Here is a 21,767-nt window from a genome sequence, read left to right as displayed (position 1 = left end):
CAAATTGTTGATTTTATTTGGCTAGTGCGCCAGTGTTTTTTCCATGCACCATTTTTATTTAAACTAGATAGTTTCGCGGGAAGAATATACAAACGCCATTGGATAAAGTTTGAATCATCCTTGAGTAAATTCTTTCTTGTAAGGTCACCAGGGATACGGAACAAAAGAATTGGGGGCGTCACAGATAAAATTTTTGGCGGGTGTAGAAAATTTTGGGTGTAGAAAGTTTTAGGTGTAGAGGGCACTTGGTGTTCGAAGGTGCTTACTACCAGCGATATTGAGATTTGTGAGAATCCACCCAGCTGAGCTGACCGGAAACTAATATCAACGCAAGTGGAAGAATACACAAGTGGATGTCAGACGCAAGATTCCCAAGAATCAGGTTTCTACACAACCTGTAAGTTTATTTGGAAAACTGAGTATAGATTTGCTGTTCTTTGCATTTAGATTAAGTGAATATTTGATTGACGAAAATGCTTTAGAGAACCTGAATTTATGGCTATATTCATTAATTGACGGTTTACAGATTATTTCTGGCTAAAAATGGAGCAGCCTCTATTTTTGTAAAATAAGTGCAATTTAAGATGCGAAAATTGATGGAATAAGTATTTGGAGAAGAAAATTTGCGTTTTGTTTTTACGTAGACATCAGATTATATACAAGTAAAGCAATGTTAAAAGAATGAAGAAAATTCTTTTCTCGATTGTTCTATAGTTGTTTTTGTGTTGGTTTTATGTGTTGAACTTGTTGGCACTTTTGAATCAGCAAGAAGTTAGTGGTGCAATTCGTCGGTATAGCACCACCGTAACTTTATCCCTGTACAGTGTCTTTCGCAAACAGTTCACAGTGTTAACTGTACAAGGATAAAGTCCATTATTTTGTGGTGCTACCAACGCGTTACACCACTGAACAAGTTTTGTACAACTTTAGTACCTATGAAATTGCCCCAATACCAATGTCTCCGATAAAGGCCACCCACTTCGATTGTTATCACAAAACAACCCTTGTTCTGCACTTCACCTTGCCAGTGCTACTTTTGACTCCCAGGGACACTTAATGGAATGTCATGGGCTTCTTGAATTAACAACAACCTTAAAGCTATAGAGCACAAATAAAACTTTGACAAAAGCAAAGGTGGAGAAAACTCTCTCCTCGTGCTATAGCTTCTACTCTAGGGCTGAGTTCGGGCGGCTTGTACTCGTATGTTCACGAACAGCTCGATTTGTTGTTCGCGGGTCTGCCGCTCGAACGCCGGGAACAAACAACCGGTTACCGATGGTAGTTAGTAACATGCAACATGGCGGCGTCCATGTAGGCTACGTTATTCGAGAGTTAATGTTTGGATGGGCTGAATTATATTCTATATAAACAGGAACATTCATTTCTGTGTTACGGAAAATAATTAATGTTAATTTTGCAAAACTTCCCACTGTCTATGGCTTTGGTAGCCGTAGCAATCTCTCTACTTTTTGCAGCTGTTCAAAAATCAAAATCTCTCGAGTTTTTCCATGTGTACCTGTGAAACCCTGACGAGGAGGTGGTGTGTGATCCTGTTCAGAGAACAGTGTTCTTGAGTCGTCTTCCCGCCGTTCGAGCGCGAGAACAAGAAACCCGTGTCAAGCCTAAGGACAGGCCGCCCGAACTCGACCTAGCTGTCAACATTGGTTTATTCATGAGTACTGAATCACGAAAACATCTATAAAATCCTAATAGGTTTTTCAAATAATCTGTAATCATCTTTGTATTCAAGAAATCTTCAAGTTGAATTGTTATGTTTTAACGCACTAGGACACCCTTCTCTCCTCCGGATGACTGTATGAAGTATAGGCCTACAAGTGACCAAGTGTCACCTGAATGCACACAACTGATTTATGCACCATACTACCTCAAATGGAAATGGAAAAAAAAGAGAAAATTAAAAAGTTGGAGATAAAGAAAGGAAGAAACTTCAAATGCAAAGAAAGTGGAGGCAGCAATTAAAAAACTATGATTCGTAACAATACATCAGTTCAAAATATCTTCAAACACAGCCTATTTTTATCTGTTTCCTTTTCCAAAGTATGCATTAAATGCACACTTGAATGTAGACATCAGTTTTTCATTTCGAAAAGCAACACTACGTTTCAGCATTGAATTAGCAATACCATGGTATGCAAACCAATATACACGTACATTTGTGTGGACGAGCTTATAGAGCACATTCGCATGCGCCATTTTACCTGCAGTTTCTATTTTTAATTTTTTAAGCACACTTGAATACAAATATCTTCTATCTCAAAACCCAACAATATTACGTTTGAGGAGTACAGACTCAACAATGTGGTGGTATTCTAACCTTTGGAATTTATGTGATATTTTGTGGGGCACATTTTAGTTGTTTTTGGCTAATGTATACAATTAATGACCTCGTTGGTAACTGGTGACAGGATTTTGTGTCAGTTGTGATAAGACACAGTGGCGTCAACCTGTGCTGGGAATTGGGAGATGAAGGGTGACTGATAAAAAAAAGCCCGGCTGTGGACATTCGATTAAGCAATGTGATGGACACCACTTGACTCCAAGGAGTGCTGTTCATAATACGTGAATTTATGAATAATTTTATGGAGCACGAAATCTCGACAGTCTCTGGAGGCACATTCTCGGTGTCATTAATCGCTCTCTGTACCATCAGACTTAACTATGCGAAATGGACGGTAGAACTCCACTGAGAGCTCTAGAAACAGACGTCGTTAAACCTGAGCAACGGCAAGGATATACTTAATACAAAGATTTTCCAATCCGCTCGAGCTCGACAGCAAAATATCCTGCGCAAACACCACTGATTCCTTGTACCCCATGCATTCGAACTACATCGAAAGACGTCTGGAGACTGAGTTGGAATGGGAACCAGACTACTAAGGTTGCAGCCCGCCAATTCACGTCCCACTGAAAACAGTGTAAACTCAGCATTGTTCAGGGCCCCAAAACATGCATTCCGACATCCCCGAGGTTTCTGAAACACAAATTTAATTAGTATCCGGTACATAATCTTTAATTTTTTTGTGGGTTAACTTAAGACAGTTTTACGGAAGCCCAATCGTGCCAGGTTTTTAAAGTACATAAGTTAATTGCGAAATAATGCAATAGTTTTGCGAAATAACGCAATACTATTGCGATAAACGCAATAGTTTTCAAAATACGCATACCGGAAGAAAGCGCCCTCTATTGTTAGCCGTCTAAAACCGAGAGCAGCAAGGCAACATCTGGGCCATTTTCCAATACTCAACTTTGGCTCTGTCTCAGGCTTTAACTGTTTTTAGTACTGGCTGACTTTGAAGATGTAAGCGCAGTAATCAGTCTAATAGTTCCACAGAACTTGAAATAAGATGCAAGAAAGCCAACAATTACAGTAATCCAATATAGTTTAAACGCTTCAGGCCCATAATCGGGGATTGAAGCCTGAGACGGAGACGAAGTCGAGTATTGGAAAACGGCCCTGATCTTGAACTGGTGAATCCTGCTAATAAGCACTTTTGTTCAATGCATCCATCGGTATCCATTTTGAAATCCAAACTCTTGTGTTTGCTCCATTAAAAAAAAAGAGCAACATCAACTATGGACGACATACGTCGACACGTCTTCTTCTAAATAGTCCATATTGCGACAAACGTCCGCGGTGATTCCGGATTTTCCAGGGGGGGCATGAACTAAAGCAGTAATGGTAAAATGCCCTTACGGCGTGGGGTCTGGAGCCATTTTGTATTCTAGGAGCTTCATTAAATACGTTTATTTCATTAAATACGTTTATTTTTGGTGAAAAAAGGGGGCGTGCTCCCCCACGACCCCCTGGATCCATCCCTGCTTGTACTGTTAATGAGCTGGCCAGAAATTATCACATAAATTTGTAGACTGCATCCCCAAGGGCTAAGGAGTGGCGAGTACGTCTTTGCGTCTGCCTGTCTATGGTCTGTAGACCTAGAAGGAGAGCTCTGCACATGCTCGTTTCAAGACTCAACGGTGAAGGGACTGGAGGCAATTTTTAATTTCCCAACTTGATATATTTCTGGGACTTGATCGCGCAATTACTCTTATCCTTCCTGGAGGCGATATGTATTCCTATACCCACTGACACATTCTCCCAGTCCTAACCTGCCGCATGGGTCTCCTATACCCCGGGGTGGCACCCACTGATCCCTATAGTCCAACATACACTGACACACCCATACCTGTTTTACATACAAAGTGTGGACATTCCTGTGTTCTCCTGTGGTTAAGGAAACTTGAGGAAAATGCTCCCGTTTCTTTAACTGGGATAACTCCTTGCCACAATAACCTTGACCCCTGAAACTGTTTTTCAGAGAGGGCAAAACATTGTGTGGACGTGTGCGAGTCCACACAACGCCATCGCACTCTACATTACGTGGACTTCGTTTGTGCATTGGTCCACACTATGTATGCCACACCTGCACACCTGGATGAGCAGCCTCTGGTCCACCCACAGAATCCAGACACAGTTAACACCAAAACGTCTCAGTACACGAGCAAGGATCTCACTTCTCCACGCCTCAGGGAACACGCATAGTACTTAAGCAAGCACTCCAATAGGAACCCGGCAGTCTCCTACGCTGACGACGAACAGAGCACGTTGTTCGAAACATAGAGTAGGCCTACCGGTTCTTTTCAGAAACACACATACTCACAAAAGAGATAATCCACACGGCGTCTCCGCTACCCTATATAAAGTGGCGCGCGACATTTACATTTCATTGCACATTTATTTCGCGCAGAATTCATTTTTTGATACATTCATATGCATAAAAATGCCATTTATATTTACATGTTTCGCTTGTATTTATATTTGTCGTTTTCTGTGTACATGTATTTGTCTCATTCATATTTGTCTGTTGTATTTACACTTTTCGTTTGAATTTATATTTATCGTAAGTGCTTACATTTTTTCTTTCATGCTTATTTAGCCACTCATAACAGGCGTGTGCGAACCAGCAAAGTGCAGTTCCCACCTAAGGAGCCTCAGTTCAGTGCTAGGAAAAGTGCGCCCTCTATTCCAGCTCGAGCCTCTTCCGTAATAATGGCAGCTTGTTTCTCAGGGGTGTGCGACGAGCTAAACACCACGACAGAACAGAGGTCAACGTTGGCCTTCTGCAACTGTCGAGCGTTGGAGCTACTGACCATCGAGATCACCTAGTAGCCTTGCTTGACCAGTTCCTTGCCTGATGTGGACAGAGCCGAGTTTTGACTTCCTCCCTGTGACAAGGTGGCGGATCTTTTTTCCCACAGATACCGCAGATTGATGGCACCAGAAAGCAAGACGTTATCAGCAGAAGAAGGCGAACATGGTTTGAAGACATCGTGCTCTCCTCGTGCAAACTGAGAAAACGTAGTAAATGATGTTGGATGGAAATTTTTAGACACACAGAAAGCAGCTCAGGGCCGTTTCAACTTAAGACAAAGATGATGGGTGAAACATGCATGAGAGGAGTTTGGCGTAAAAGACAAACAAAATCTGTCAAACAACTGATTTGTTTTTCATTACTTCATAACTTGACTTGTGATTGATTAAGGGGCCCAAGGTTGCGCAAAGAATATGGCTGGCTGGTACACACGTCAATGCTTCAGTCTATCTCTTGGGGTTTTTATAGTTCCAATTTCCGAACGTCTAGTTCTCCACCTCTGACTGAACTGATGACTTCAACAAAGTCAACACACTCATCCAGCACTGTAAGACAGACGAAGTCTTCCGTCTACTTCAACAGGCTCACTCCAGTAGTCTAATTGGCCACCTCTGAAGACCACTGGCCTGTAACTACCGTAGTTAATTCCGTTTCCCAGTGGAACCAAGAGCTGGCTAACGTCAATTGGGTGAGCTGTCATTCCCTTGGTTTGCCTCAAGGGAGGCTACGAGGTTCTCACTTGTATCTAAGAACCTAGAAACTGAGATGTGAGCGAAGGTTAACTTCATAACAAGATGACCCAGGATAATTCGACGAATCAAACACCACAAGCGACTTTGTGTACGATGGGAAGAAGGAGAGGAATTATTTTACAGATGCTCGAGGGCGCTAATCACTTCCCCGAATGCGGCACCACCTGAAAAGGTAAGTGGCGACTGAGTGTGCGAATGTCTTAACCTCGAGTTCAAGGATGCAGAAAGTAACAACGAGAGTGAGTCTTCCTCTGTCAGTGCCGATTACCCGTCACTGTGCTGCGTCTTTTACGTGTTCTGGTGACCCACCATGCCGTTAGTGACTTAAATTTGGGCTGGAAATTGGGGGGTGGGTGTGAGTGTGTTGCAATAGAAATGAAAAGTTTGGGTTTTTCCTAAACACCCAGAGAAAAGAAGAGCTGACGGTTTTCCTTTTCCTCTTTTGTCCCCTGAAATTTAGGTTTTAAAAACGGGCCTGGGCCCAGATGTAAACTACCAGTACAACGAAACGACAACGATAAATGGAAAAAAGAATGTATTTTTATCCAATGTCACTTTCGCAACACTGAAGAAATTTCATTGCGCAGCCATTTAATGTTGAAAACCTTAGACGTTGGATTTTATTTAGCACTGATCAAAATGTACTGCCCCAAAATCGTGCTTTGAAACGTTTTCATAAAATACTTGGATTTGTTTTTCGCTTTTTAAAAAATATAGTCTTTGAAGAAATCATGATAGGCCGTTTCAAAAATAATGATCTCCACTTTTGTTAAAACATCTCAATCAGTTACGATGCAGATGTCACAAGGAAGAAAAAATTTCACATTCTACCGAAACATTCAAGACAGTGTTTTTTTCAGACAGTTCTTTCGCTGTTTGCGAACATCATCCCTTCTTGATTTGTTTTACATTTGAAGACAGTTTGATATAAGAACAATGAAAAGCAGTAAGGAAAACGTTCATAGGATATAAAGAGCATGCAGCCAAAATATTAAACGTTTCTATTAAAAACATCACAGAAACAGCAGTCAGTAAGGAAGCAGAAATTGTAAATCAACAGGCAGAGAGCGATATTGCATTAGGCCTACGTTGAGTTGGTACACAAGATGACTGGAAACACGCGAACGGAGTCCGCTACAGAGTGAGGTTAGTGTCCAATGAAGCCACAGTCGAATTTCCCTAATAATGAACTTGGCAGTGTCTTTGCTGAAAATATTTCACGAGCAGAATCGACAACGATTCATTCAAACAAACTTACACGATATTATCTGCCTGAGAATAATCCTGGCTCATGGCTCATTCAATGCCTTACTCTCTCACATAATATGAAACTGTTTAGATGTCCAGAGTAAGCCTCCGTCTTTATGCACTGCAAAGTACATGTCGTACACAACATTATGCAGAAATAACAAAAGCAGAAAGGATGGGAAGTCAACAGTTTTTGAAACACAGCACTGTTCTTGTCTACATTGGTTCCCCAAGGCATGAAAGAAGACTCTGAAAAACGCTGTCGATGTCACCGAAGATGGAGGGCGTGGTATCTCCCGTGGCTTCGCTCTCAGTAACACTCCCGTTGTTCGGTAAACCCTCCCCAGGTGTTGTCAGGCCAGCGGTATCGCACGCCAGTAGCTGTTCTCTTGGGACCTCCTCCTGCCCCCTGCAAGAGCTTAGTGGAGGCGTCGCCATCGGCTCACACGCATCGGCAGTGTCCCAGGTCCTACTTGGGAATTTATCCCCGGCGTGATTCTCCTGCCGGCAACAGGGGCTCTGCTGCGTGAGTGACCCCATCCCACCTGGCGAAATGGTAGTGGTATCGGTGCGCCTCAAGATGTGCCGCTTCTTCGGTAGCATGGTCCGGCAGTGCTTGTCCTGGTGGTCCAGCTCCTGTTTCAGCTTGACCGTCATGTTGTTGATGAGAACACACCGACGGAGTGATGTCTCAGGGTCCTCCATGCGTCTCATCTTGCACAGGGACACCTCCAGCATTCTCTGCCTATCCTGGTACTCCGATGAGGCGCGCTCGTCGGTACCTTCTACCTCTCCGTTCTCCGGCTGAGCCGGACCCCCGGATCTGGCCTCGCAGCTGTCAAAGTCCAGTTTTCGTTTGACACCTGCAGTGAACCTACACGATTGATAAGTAGCCGTCGGCTCCTCGCAAGGTGTGGGTGAAGGGGACACTTCTGTTGGGTACATGTCCTGCGTTGTGTCGGCGCAATCTTTGACGGAGATCTCAAATGAACACTGCTCTGTAATCAGGAAAAAAAAAACCCAATTTGTATGTTGGTTATTTTATAAAAAGCCGTGTGTGTTAAAATATGCTCCTTGATCACCAATGAAGGATGTTTGTTTCTAGTGGTGGTAAGTTACGGGATCACAACAAATTGATGATTGTGAGGTTACTAAGGCCAGGAATCCTATCAGGCTGTGAGGATGGGGTTGTTTGAATTCTTATCAGTCTGCACGTTTTTGTTTTCTAAATTTCAGAAACTTAAAGCTCCCTTATGTGGGGGAAGTTAATAGTTATGATGAAAATAATTATCCTAATAATGTTTCTCTAGAGATCTAAACCTTTTATTTTACATGTAACAATTTTACAAGAAATCAACCTTTTAATCGCCGGTATGGCAAACTACAGGCTTTTTGGAGGGTGGGTGGTTTTTGCTTTTATAACCCTAACTGCCAAGTACTGCAATTTCAACTTTATTTTTCATTCACGTAAGGGAATGGGGTTAATATAAATAGGAAATTTAGTAAAGAGTGCCTATTTGGTTGGATTTATTTAGTACTGATTTGCCTCGTTGAAGTTTTTTTCTGATAAACGTCCGGTCTAATACGTGGAGCGCTTTCTGTGCGTGGATCGTTCAATCGTACAGGCAAGAAATACCTTGCGCCCACGCACAGCGAGGGATATTTTTAGCAGACGTTTCCCTATAAATATTTTACAGTCCATGCTTTCTTGGGCGACCAACGTAAGAGTGAAATATTTATAGGCCTTTGTGCCAACAGTGCTGCACTTCGCAAGGCACCATGATCGCAGTGAACTACAGCAAGTCTGAAATTCGACGTCATTATCCGAAAAAGGCAGGTTCCGCGGCCTCATGAATGGCAAGAGGTAGCTCAGATCTGAACATCCTAACTGATAACTGCGTCATGTGATTAATCAAGCGTCAGAGTGTATGAATTATGAATGGCTGTTATTCCGCGATGACAGTGATCGCGTCCATAGCTTGCCTGTTTTTTTTTTAAATCGTTTACCTGCCAGTTCGAGGATGGTGCGTATATCGTCGGCATCGGCTACGTCATCACCGACGTCATGCTCGTCGTCCACGAAGGACAGAGAAAAGTTGCCATGGTAACAGAGACCGAGGGACTGGCTGGCTGCTTGGGTGAGCGGGTGTGGGTCGGAGGGAGGTCGCCATGGGGGCGGTGGGGCTGTTCTATCGGGCACGGCGACCGTCATGCCCGGGCCGGCTGCACAAGGGCTGAGTGCCCGGGACGACGGTCTAACGTCCCCCGGACGTCCCCCTAACACCTGTCGGTTAGAAACCAGAAAGCATAGAAGCTATAAGGCAGGCTAAGATTCTAAAACTGATTCAACAGTAATGTCTAATTAAAATGCGTTTCTCTAACCAGCGCATGCAACGTGTTGATCTTTTTCTAAATAAATTCATTTCGCAGCGGCCTACCCATTATAAAGCAAAAACAATGTGTTCTTGGTTACGTGTATGATTATCTCTTCGGCATGACGTAGAATCTATTAATTTGGAACACAGATAGCCCAATTCTACTTGTAATGCAGATGTATAGTAAATAATTACGTTTTGAACGTAAACATGTTGACGTAGATCATATATTAATTTCATACATTCAAAATGAAATCAAATATAGCAATGTAACTTTGTCAATGATTGTGTATGGAGTGATCGGTGTTAATGTAGTAATTACACCCAACTTCGTTCTGGTGTTGACCTTCACCGAAGTAACTTAATAAACACTCTACACTCAAGCTTGCTTCAGTGGGACTTGAACACGCTACTCGGTGTAAATTCTTGATCAACACTCAATATAATGACAGGTGACATTCGGATAACAGAGAATGCATTAATGAGTAAAATGGTTATACATAATCTGGGCCAACACGCAACTAATGTCAATGTATCATTTGTTTTACTCATCAGGTTATGCCTTCAATCATGTTGTGACAACTCAGATTACAAGAATTGGAGTGAAGCCTTTATCCTTATTAATATAAAAAGTAGCGATTAACTGAATCACCAAAAGCTGGTCCTACCTTACCTCGGCACGCCGTCCGTTCACCGTATAATTTTGTGAGATGACTCTTCTTATCCAGGCCAGGCAGCCAATTTTGAAATCAGCCCAGAGACTATACTCCTGGTGAGGATTTAACTCAGAGAAATCTGCATCCAGCTATGCAACTGGACTGGCTTGGGCAAAACACCTCACAAAATAGACATGGAGAATTGCTCCTCGAACTTCAGGTAGTCGGAGAAGATTTGGCAGCGCCAGTGAAATCAGTATACAAAAGGAGAGCTCCACGCAGACGAGCGGAGCCCGGCCGCAGCTGTTGTGTGGTCCGGCAGATCCGTTGTTGATGTAGTCACAGCCGAGCGAGGAGCACGTGTATTATATCGGTGACGGATACAAAGACCCGCGCCAGGTTGCTGCATCACGATCTCCGAGAACTCGTCACCGCTGTTTTGCAGCCCCCGTCAGGAGACGAGTGAAAACAGTAAGAGAGCAACTGCGCATAATGAGCGAGCGGCACACGTCAACTATGAATGGGCAAGTTCGCTGCGCTGTTCCGGCGACTTCCTGTCCTCCCTACGGCCACGCAGTCACCGGGACTGCATCACGGATTCGCTATTCAAGTCCCTCTGCAGCGCAAGACTAGGGGGGAAAGGGAGAGTAATTACGAATCGGCCTTGCATCAAATTATGACGAGACTATGAAAGAAGGCATATTATGACGAGAAAAACGCGTATTATTGAGACCATCCTGGCTTGATTTCTATGCCCGGGGCTGGAGCATGACGTAGGCACTTGAGCATAATAAGTTACGTATAATTTCTCTCTTGGCGTACTATTTGTGTAGTCTCTTCATAGAACCAAGCTAAGGATGATGCTACGGAAAGTTGTTTGTGAAAAAATACTGCTTACTTTTGTGAAATAAGATAAGTGAATTTTCGAGAAAAACAAACATCAAAATATCGCAGAATCACAAAAACATCTGCGTGGAAAAGCTTTTGATTTTTTTTCTCCGTACTTCAGATCTGACGATTGATCTGTTGAAAAGGAAAAAAAAATGCTGGAAAATAACAGATCAATGCAAAGTAAACAACCGAGAACTTCATCGACAAGAGTAGAAGTTGGCATCAGCAAAGGTTCTTAAGGAGATTGTATTTTTTTTATTTAATGTCACTTAACCGATCAACTATGTCCCCAAAAGAACAAAAGGGCTATCTACAATTTCGTCCCGTACCGACTCCATCTCTGGGATTTTCAACGGTGTTTATACAGCGGGGAACAGGGCAAATTGCCGGGGCTTTTTTCAGTAATAAAAAACGCCAGCATTTCAAAAACGGTACTAACACAATTTTTTTTGGGGGGGGGGTAATTGTGGACCTTTTTACCGATGGGAAAAAGGGATAGCCATTTTCAGAAAATTTGGGTATTTTGACAACTAAAAACACTTAGAAACCATTCTTACGTGCGATTCCCCAACCGAACTGCTCAGTAATCAAAATCTGGAAAGTGGTAAGCCGTGCATAGATATCGGTGACTTTTTCAGCAAAACTAAAGCAATTAGAATAAAAGTCGATTCCACGATTTTCTTTTGTTTGTCCTGCAATTCTACAATAACTACCACAACACGCTTTATAGCAGAATACCCGTCGGCCTAGTGTACGAGCGAGTCGAAACAAGACTATACAGTGAATTGAAACTTCACAACGAAATCGAATACCAAGCAATGATTTTGTCCATGTTGGTGAGAATCCTCCCTTGCTAGTCTGGATTGTGTTCCAGCATTGTTCTCCAAATCTCAGGCCTAAAGAAAAAGACGGCCTCAAATTAAGGTGGAGGGATTATCCATTTCAAATGAAAAAAAAAACACCTCAAGATAAATACATACAACTGAAAATAAAATTCCGGGCAAAGAATGAATAGGTTCCGCATGCACAGTGGCGGATCAAACATTAAGGGTGGGTGCAACAAACATTTACAAAAAAGGGCCGTCCAAAGACGGATGTGAAACTTGAACACACGAGCGGGAAATTATTTATATCCAGATATAATTAAGTTATTCAATAACCAATCAACCACCACAGAAGTATGTACCAAGGAAAAAAGACAGAAACAAGCGGGGTGGGGTGGGGGAGGAGAGTGGCGGCTGCGCCTCCCTCTAGATACGTGATCAGGGTCACACCTCGAAAAGAAATGAAGTCTGGTTGCGACCGTGAAACAAAGACCCAATTCCGTGGTAGGGACGGATCCCGTGCGATGCCTTAACCCTAACACTCCTCAATCCTTCACCAGTTGGAGGACTGAGGAGTGTTAGGGTTAATAGTGGGTGCATCGACAATAGCGTCAAACAGTTTGAGTCCACTGACTGGCCAGACCTCTTCAAACGTACACTGCATGCAGCAGGGATCTTGCAATAGTATCGGCATAGCGTCTGCACTTATTCACGTATTCATATATGCAAAATCCAACAGATTAAATCACAGTGTAAATATTACATACGAAATACTACAGACACCACTCTTTGTCAATACAGCAGTTGAAGACCAGGTATTGATATCTACCTCGGCAAACAATAACAAGCAACAAAATAGTGTTCTGAAAGAGCTTGCAAGCGAATAATTCGACAAATGACCCCGCTGAAAAGGGACTTCAACCATAGAGCAAAGTGCTTTGCTCTATGATTCAACAAGAGCAAATAAAAAGCAAAGCTAAACGCTCGGGCGCTATACGCGTTTACTGTCGGTGGCAAATGGTGGTTTTGGTTACGAGTGACGTTGTTGCCGCCTTGTCCCCACGCAGTTAAGTCACTTATAACCAACCAACAGCCCAGCAAAACGACGACGCAACCACCACGCAAACCAACCCCAATAAAATGAAATGTATAAAATCTTACCAACCCTACCATAAAGTGCACAAACGCCTACGCCGTCATAACAGATCGTGGTCAACTTGTTTATTTCGAAGTCTGTAATTCGACACGTAACCACGTGGATAAATCTCTCTTTATTATAAAAGAACTTTGTGGTTCACAACCCTAAAAATCAGTAAATGAGATTTGTACAACCTGACGCTATTACTGTTAACAGTTAACTCTGATTTTGACGACCACTATTACACACTGCATAATGCTTTACCCAACCCTCTGTCACAGTACACATACAAGATGTTTTAAATGGTCAAGCTTCATCTGAACCGGGTTATAATTTCTGAATATTTATACTGATTTTTGTTTAGTACTGTCAAGACTTTGCGTGTAAAGGGGTCATTTTTACAGTCATATTTACACAGAATTTGGAAAAAATACCAAAAAACAAAAAACAGAAGGGCGCCTGAGAGTTGAACTGCAAATGCACACATAAGAATCCCCATTTCTTTTGGAAATTGAAAAAAGTGGGAAATTCTACGAAACTGAATCGAAATCGTGTAGCAAATCTGTTCATTCCTTCCAAGAGATTTCAGACAAATATTTACACTTTACATCGAAGCCGTGAACCTTGAATGATGACATTTAATTAATCCTCAAATTTGTCTTGTCAACAAGCTGACTTATAAAGGTGGCTTGCTGGAAGGTCCTACCTACAGAAAAGACGGTAGTTGAACTGTTTGTGTCAATGACAAACTATACGTGTAAAATGACGCTTACCGTGGCACAGGCTCTAATCCACATGAAAATAAATACAAATTACTTTCAGTCACAATATTTTGCAATTAACCATGTATTTCCGACAGTCACCACGAAGGGAATTATACCATTTTGACTTACCACATAAGTAAATAGTGGAAACAAGAACCAAAATCAGTAGTGTAAATACATGTATTCACCTTGGATGTTTCAACAAGCAGTCCAATATGAACAAGCTTAAAGAACTACACTGAATGAGGGGTCAAATAATAATCACGACCGTCATAAATGTCAACCACCTATGTGGAGTTGAGAAACTGACACGTAAGCAGTATGAATGCCAAACACCCACGGAGATTACAAATGGTGAGCAGTCGAATGTGATAAACAGTGTGTGGTGTAAATATCAATTTACAATCAGCATTTAACTAGGTCAGCAAGCCAGCATCAGGAAAAGTTACGCGTTAACCTTCCACGAGGATAACACTGGGTGAGGTAACCGGCAAGTCTCAACCTCACGAGGGTAGCATTTGGAGAGCAGTCCAGGAAAACTGCAAGTGAGGTGAATGTCGGCCTGACGAGGATTGGAATCGGTGACCAGTTTAACATAATTCTTTACAGGATCTTGTGTGAATATCAAATCAAACAGGATTTCATCTAGCTTAGCTGTCCAATATAATGACAGGCAGTAATACATATTGACCTCTCATGAGGATCCAATTGTGTAAGCAGTCCATTATGACAACAGGTGTGAATATGTCCTTGCTCTATGGTAAAACTCACCTGAGGATTACATAAGGTGAGTGGTCCGATATAACAGACCCCTGTAACAATGATGCTACACTTCTTTTATGTGTGTTCTTTCCTATGGTACTCATCACTGGGCTGTAGGCCCCCGCTGGCTCAACAGGAAAGTGCACACGTAGACAAAGTGTGACATCCATTAACACATGTACTGCCCCTTGGCAGTAATCAGAGTGACTTCCAATCTCCAATTCAGATTACAGTTGGGTAAGCAGTGCAGCCTACTAATTCTGGTGTGCTCTGAGCACTCTTTTTTTTAGAGGGGATTAGAGTCTCCCTTGTTACTGATCACTGGTGCACCCAGGGGTATGGGGGGGGCATGGTCTGCCTCCCGATGGAGCTAAATGATAGTTTTGTTTTTGAAAAATAAGGAGAAAAAAACAGTGATTTAGGGGAGTCGTTTTGGGCTTCCAAAAGCATGTGAAAAGCCCCCAAATTTAGCCCCACCCCTACGAAAAGACATTAAAGTTTACACAAAGTAATGTCACAATATTTGCCCTCCCCTCAATAATGCTGGTCCTGGATATGCCCTTGTCATTGACAAGAATGGAAATCTGTGTCTTGTGGCACAGCAATCCAGGGATCAACGGTGATCAAAGAAGAATGGAACAAGAGACCTTAGAGGAAAAATGAACAAACAAAACAAAAGCAACAGTGGAAAAAAAACCCTAAAGATCTCAACTTCAATACGCCCATGATCAGGGGCCAATTTCAACAAAGGTTACCAGCTCAAACTCTATCTGACTGTCATGCTAACCAGACAGCAGCTAAATACGATCCCAAAACAATATATATCACATGGCATTTTGCCTAGTTACCTGATTTATCAAGCAAGGTTTTTTCCCGCTTAAGCAAATTTTGTGCTTAAGCAGCTCTATGAAATTGGCCCCAGCTGGTTGCAGAGGAAACAAGAGCATGTCACTGAAGACAGTTTATAAAGACACTTGTGACTGGCTCAGTATTTACACTGCATGCCTGAAAGCTTATTCAATTATTCCACAATACTCTATGCATCAAAGGATTGAGGAGCAATACAGAACTATGCAGGATCCTTACTGTAAACAAAAAACAAATGAATGAAAAAAAAATGAAACTATAGGACATTGTGTTGTGAATAAAGCCAGGACAGGAAATTAATTATCAACTAGAACTACTTTCAGTGTTCATTGCCAATCATAGACGATCAGGTCTTTAAGACTCTGCTCTTTAAGATTTCTCCTTAGTAGATGCATATGATAATTACCAAGGACGTTTCAAAGCCAAGCTTTCCAAGAATACCGGTAACTGGTCTTAAGTGGTTAGTATCCAAATGGGGGCTGCTTGAGAGTTGAATTGCAAATCAATCTGTCAACCGCACAGAAAGGTATTACACAATGGAAGTATGCTGAGTTTGATAACCCTGTTGTGTGCTTCTGAATATCGATTCTAACCACAACATGCGTGTATATGATTTGTGGTTGATCTCAGTCAAGAATGTTGAAGATATTCTGTAGATTCAGTTCTGCTACATCTGTCACAAGTTAACCAAATACGGCAACCTTAACCCTGTCAATGCTTCCAACATTTCGACATTCTAGGAAAGCCAGACTTTTTGTATCTGGCAGCATCAATCTCTTTCATGTAAACTCGACTGCCAACTAAGCAATTCATGTACATCTACTGATAAATGTTGCTCACCTCAGAGATGAAGGAAATAAAATTTTTAAAAAATTAGCTCCATACATATTGCCAAACAGCTGGAAGATTTATAGAAAATCAACATGATTCTTCAGTTGTAAAGGGCTATGGGATTATAAACATCCGACCTTAGGGGAATAAAATGGCACTCTACTAAAAACTGTTAAAATGTAGTGAAACTCCAAGAATTTTCCAGCCTTTTTTGGTTACCTTCCAAATCTGTTCCACCCAAGGTTCATTCTAAGAATGTATGGAGACAGACACTTTGTTGGCCTTTTAGTTTCAATGAAATCGGACATGGTGTGGGTTCACAAAATAAATACAAATCGTCATTTCAGTTCATGGCATTAAGTTGGAATGAGTTCATCATTGTGTTTTGTTTCTACCAAGACGTGGTGTCATGTGACCTTCTACCATACTGAACCATCAATGAACAGCTGGTGCTTGGGGTAAAACCGTGACAGCTGAGTTTTATGCCATTTTTTACCAACACCAGCTGGTTTGTCTTTCTAGCCACATTGTACGTTGATCTTATCTGGTTTCATTTTCCACACAGTGGTCAACATGAATGGACAATGACTGGTACATGATTTATCTCACACCGCAGCACTTGGGGGGGGGTGTGGTTGGCGTAGTGATACTTTCCTTACGTTCCACCTCGGCAACCCGGGTTCAAATCCCACCCAGGTTGACATGTGGATTGGGTTCTCAGTTCCTACCTGATACCCTGGGTTTTCAACAAAATATTAGTTGGGGGGGATTTCCACCCACCCCCAAAACAAAACATTGCTTCATTGTATTTACTTGTCTTTTCTTAACCAAGGGCACCTTGCGAGACCAGTTAATAACTGATAGGCCTTTACCTATACACAATAGAAAAATTGAAACCACTTTCTAGCTGTGGCAGTGCCTCCTGACCCTCTCTGCCCAGGTCTAAATGCTTTGGGCACCCATCCGTGATTGGTTCAATAACGGGCATCTTTCTCTACTTGGGCTTGCTGTCACTCTGAAGCTGGACGTTACCAAGGTCCGTTCCAACCTTATTGCCTGAGCCCTCAGTGGGTTAGGCTTCTGGAATGTGCTAACCACAGCCTGCTATGACTCATCAGCAGGTCCTCCTTACAGCAGACCACTGCAGATAAGGCCTTACCATAACACCTCACTGTCCAGGTCCAACAACCAGCCCGTTCTGGAATGGGCAGGCATCCAAAGCTGGTCTCCTTCCCACTCCGTTTCTTGCTTTCCCTAACAGTGCCACCTGGGCATTCCTCAAACCTCGGCACCCAGGTCCAAGACAGCCGCCTCGAGGATTGGCACATATCTAGCGCCCACCTGCACCAGGAGTATGGTTTTGTCGATGTGCGACCTGCGGGACTGGTCTCGATGGCATGGCACCCAGGTGTGGACCACGGTCCCCTCCATGCCCTCCTCTGGGTTCCAGCCCTTCCAGGCATTCCGGCCGCCCGCTGACCGCATGCTCTCCTCCGGCCACATGACAAACTTGCTGGTGTGCAGCTTTTCGTACACCATGCTGGGATCCATGATCTAAAAAATGAAGTAAGAGTCAAAGGAGTGTCCATCGATAAAGTTCCAAATGGGGTCAAGTAGCACGTGCCAGCGGGGCCATTATGTGATCTGTGGGTTTTGCGCGGTGGTCATAGCAGTGGGAGGAACAAATCTGTTCTGTGAGTGTGAGGGACTCTGAAGAGGACCAGTGAGTTTCATGTTTTGGAAAGTATGTGAGACAGTCAGGAGACTCTCAGGAGACCTCACTCACTCACAGTAGAAATTACTACAAACCTTCCTCACACAGTGTCACCGAAGCCAACATTTTGGCCTAAAATAGTTAAGTACAATGGCCATTTTCCAGGAAAAGGAATTACTGAAAATGCAATAGGTTTTCAAATGTAAGGTGATTTAGAATTTTTTTTTCTGAATCTGTGGTTTATGGAGGGGACGAGCCTTCCCCCACCCCCTAGGCTACTGGGTCCAATTTCATAGAGCTCTTGGTTCAGAAATGTACTCAGTGCAATAGAATCCCATTATGGCGCTCCCTGATATAACGCTCTTACCGATGTAATGCTCTATTTTCATATCCCCCACTGCACGCCCATTCACTGTGTACATTTTTATCTGGTTATAGCACTCCCTTTTACAACGCTTTTTGGGATATAGCGCCCCCCGATTTTCGGCCCGAGAACCATATAAAGCATGTGAAATGATTCTGGTTACAGCGCTCTTTACCTCGGAAAGTCATATTCTTTGAAAATCAACGCATATGAAACCGCACCGCAAGGCCCCTGCGACTGGCCATCCTGTGGGACACTAGTAGTATAGTGATCACACAGAGTGCAGACACACACACTGGGTTGTCTATGCAGCACGATCACAAGCACATGCTCACCATGGTAAGGACATGGTTAAGCAAACTTAATTTGCATTGTTGTGATTATTTTCCCACTTTTTATTTATTCTGTGGTGTAGTTTGGCACACAAATAACCAACAATGAGATACTACATGTATGTGTAAATATTTTGTTAGCTAAAGATTTCTTTCAACCGCTAAATAAAATCAGCCACATAAATTGTACGTGTATCTTCGTGTTAGCAAATCTCGTCTTTTCAACAATTGTATTCGGCGTCTGTTTTCACTTGGGTTTTTCTGGTGACATATCACTTTCCGTACTCACATGGTTATTGGAAAAAGTCAGTGATTGGACTGTCCATGAATGGGTACGCAGTAGCATTCAGGATGTTGTGGTGGGTGTGCATGCAGTGCCTGTGCCGTGCGGCAATGCAGCATGCACAAGGTCCTGTGGTGGTTTTTGAAGAGATTTGGTGGCGTTTTTTTGATCGGCGACACCATGAGGCAAATTTCTCTTTTAAAAATCTGGCCCTCTCTGCAACCATGATTCCACAGTTTATCTATACCCCAGGGAAGGCGTCCTTATCTACTATCAATTACGCCATCCATCAACACACTGTGGGTGGCCAGTCCGACCGTCTGCCGGATCTACTTTTCCACAACCGCCACACGCCACCAACGTGTGAACTGTCTTATTGCATCCATACACACAGTTGAACATTGTGCATGGTGAGCGTGCACTGTGGTTGGGCTTACATTTACTGCACAGCAATGCACAGTAAATTGAGTACGTGTACAGGGTACTGGTCCGAAAGCGATATATTTTTATGTATCTTGCTGGGGAAACTCAACTAGAAAAATTTGATAATTGTGACTTTAATTACAGAATTATTTTAAAGGAAGTTTTCATTGAGTTTGAAGTGTAGTGTCCTCCCATAGACAAGTAAATATAGATTGAATGGAATGATTTGAAAACAAAAGACACAAGCAAGCTAGAAGGCAACCTAATGGAGGCCTTTTATATAAGTTGGTGCACTGATTTTAAAGAACAAATTTCGAGGAGGACAGAGAGAGAATTCCGACAACGAAGGTCAGTGCATACTTTGATCTGCCCTCCCAATAAGGGGGCAGAATTCCGACAACGAAGTTTAGTGCATACTTTGATCTGCCCTCTCAATAAGGGGGAAGAATTTGAACAACGAACTTTAATGCGTACAATGATCCGCCCTCCCGATAAGGGGGAGGAATTCCGAAAATGGAGTGCTCACACTAGTTTTGAGCATAGTTTGAAACTGGACGTGTGTTGAGAACACTACAGGCAAAGCCCACTTGCCACCCGGTCAAGCAAAGGTCAAACCCTCTCTGCGGTTTTGTGCCAAGCTTGTAAGAAAATCTCCTGAGAGCAATAACAGTTGATGATAGGAGATCCTCGGAATCCTGGTTGGACCTGCCAGAAAACCCGAGTTCAGACTGCTGAACTTGGGTTTTCTGTTAAATGAGAATTCATGGCACGAAAAATATCAAGATAACCGGATACAAGGCATATACTCCGAAAATTACAGTAATACATCTGCCAATACATGTAAATGAAATTCACATGCATGACGTACATGTAGGTACATGTATCTATACTTATACATAGAAGTACTTGTGCACATGTGCAGTGTCCGTTACGCATCCATCCAGTCGGTTATAGCGCTGTGCGCTCATAACGCCCAATTCTGTTAGGTCCCCTTGAGAGTGCTATAACGGGAATCTACTCTACAAAATGTCTGCTTAGCAAAAGCAGGTAACCAGCTGAAATTCCACACACTGAATAATTTTTGAGACTGGTTCTCCATTGACTTACTTACCCTGACTCTGTGTGCCAGGTAGGGATCCTTGGGGTAAGCAGAGTCACCAAACAGGCTGGCCAGGGGGATGCGGCCCACTCCCGGCTTGCCCACCGAACCCGTGCTGGAGCCCAGGCTGTGCCGGTTGTGACCGGGTGTCTGCAGCTGCTGAGAGGAGGTGTCTGACTGCCCCGTAGAGCCCTGCTGGGGCTGGGATGTGTTGTCGCCTACAGTGGAAGCAGAAGACACCAAAATTTCAAGGAGTGACTTTTGTTAAGGGATGGAAAATGAAATCCTCTAAACAAGACCTTGCTGTTATTTCTGAGAGGCGCTTGGAAACAACTGCATCACTGCAGTATTCTATCTAAGGTATTGGCTGTTCAAAGCAGGACTAGACACTGTGCTCGGAGGCAAGAGACTGGATGGACCAACAGTTCACCCTCAGGAACTCTGGTCTACACTGACACATTGTTTACTTTCAGAGGAATCTTATCCATTAAAACTGTCGAATTTTGAATACAATGTGTAAGTTTGGAGTCTGTGTTTCCTAACATGAACCGGGAAGGTGGAAACTAGACAAACGACTGAATGATAATGTACATGTACTGATGGGCATGTTGATAAACTGATATCAAACTGCTAGAACCGGTACCTTGTGAGTTGAGGGTGTGACTTGTGTTGGCTCCTCCCCCTGTGACCGTCTCAGTATCATCTTTGTCCCCGCCGTCTGGCCCACCTCCCCCGCTGCTGCAGCCAGTCACGCACCGCATACGAATCCTGTGGCAGCAATGGAGGGGAGGACATAATATTCACTGAGCTCCATTCTACCCAGTCTTCTTATCAACGCCCTCAGCTCTCAGAGCTCCATTCCATGAACATCCTCATGACGGATTAATCTGAGGAGAAACTGCCACGGCACTTTGCATGGGTACAGCACTCATGGCCCCGTTCAAAAGCTTGCCGCGTGCATGCACGTGGCAACTCACGATACCCAATTGGTTGAAGCGGCACGTACGGTAATACATGCGTATCACCCGTCCAGGCGCACCGTGCCTTCACAGTAATGGTACCTAATTCTGGTAGCTGAATTACACCATGCTGGGGCGCATCTTGACTAGTTTGAGTGTGCATACCGACCCCGAGTTCAAGCGCACCCTCACTGGCAATGGAAAGTCAGGCTGATGGGAAGTATATCAACTGAGATCGTGCAGGGGCCAGGCACACTTGTGAGGATCGTACAGTCCATCATTGGCTGCATGTGCTCAGGATTCCCCATGCTAAA

At 43.2% G+C, this 21,767-nt stretch overlaps 2 protein-coding genes across 4 annotated transcripts in view; both read right to left on the bottom strand.

The window, feature by feature from the left end:
- Nucleotides 1–6,459: 6,459 nt before the first annotated feature.
- Nucleotides 6,460–12,970, bottom strand: LOC110975253 (uncharacterized). Of its 2 annotated transcripts, none has more exons than XM_022227580.2 (3): nucleotides 10,215–12,970; nucleotides 9,179–9,455; nucleotides 6,460–8,169 (listed from the first exon to the last, which is right to left on the bottom strand). In XM_022227580.2, the coding sequence occupies exons 2-3, from the start codon at nucleotides 9,381–9,383 to the stop codon at nucleotides 7,388–7,390; spliced, it is 987 nt and encodes a 328-aa protein (XP_022083272.2). In that variant the 5' UTR covers nucleotides 9,384–9,455; nucleotides 10,215–12,970; the 3' UTR covers nucleotides 6,460–7,387. The 2 variants fall into 2 exon arrangements, with proteins under 2 accessions (XP_022083272.2, XP_022083270.2); XM_022227578.2 differs by having other exon boundaries at nucleotides 10,220–12,970.
- A 146-nt stretch (nucleotides 12,971–13,116) lies between these two features.
- Nucleotides 13,117–21,767, bottom strand: part of LOC110975150 (pecanex-like protein 1) — a 56,110-nt gene continuing 47,459 nt past the window's right edge. For both annotated transcript variants that reach the window (XM_022227347.2, XM_022227346.2), the window contains 3 exons: nucleotides 21,138–21,262; nucleotides 20,507–20,712; nucleotides 13,117–17,833 (listed from right to left, as the gene is read on the bottom strand). In XM_022227347.2, the coding sequence (XP_022083039.2) occupies nucleotides 17,558–17,833; nucleotides 20,507–20,712; nucleotides 21,138–21,262 (607 nt within the window). In that variant the 3' untranslated portion in view covers nucleotides 13,117–17,557. The remainder of the gene's footprint in view (nucleotides 17,834–20,506; nucleotides 20,713–21,137; nucleotides 21,263–21,767) is intronic.

The sequence above is a fragment of the Acanthaster planci genome, linkage group LG01 (assembly GCF_054643075.1).
Source record: "Acanthaster planci isolate LZ-2023a linkage group LG01, COTS_SCS, whole genome shotgun sequence".
Lineage (NCBI taxonomy): Eukaryota > Metazoa > Echinodermata > Asteroidea > Valvatida > Acanthasteridae > Acanthaster > Acanthaster planci.
This window is presented reverse-complemented; position numbering and strand designations above follow the sequence as displayed.

What these genes read in the sequence shown, in the direction of transcription:
- LOC110975253 (XM_022227580.2), bottom strand. Translation starts at nt 9,383, where the DNA reads ATGACGGTCGCCGTGCCCGATAGAACAGCCCCACCGCCCCCATGGCGA. An exon ending in CACCATCCTCGAACTGGCAG is followed by an intron (nt 8,170 to 9,178) that starts GTAAACGATTTA and finishes TCCTGATTACAG; the next exon opens with AGCAGTGTTCATTTGAGATC.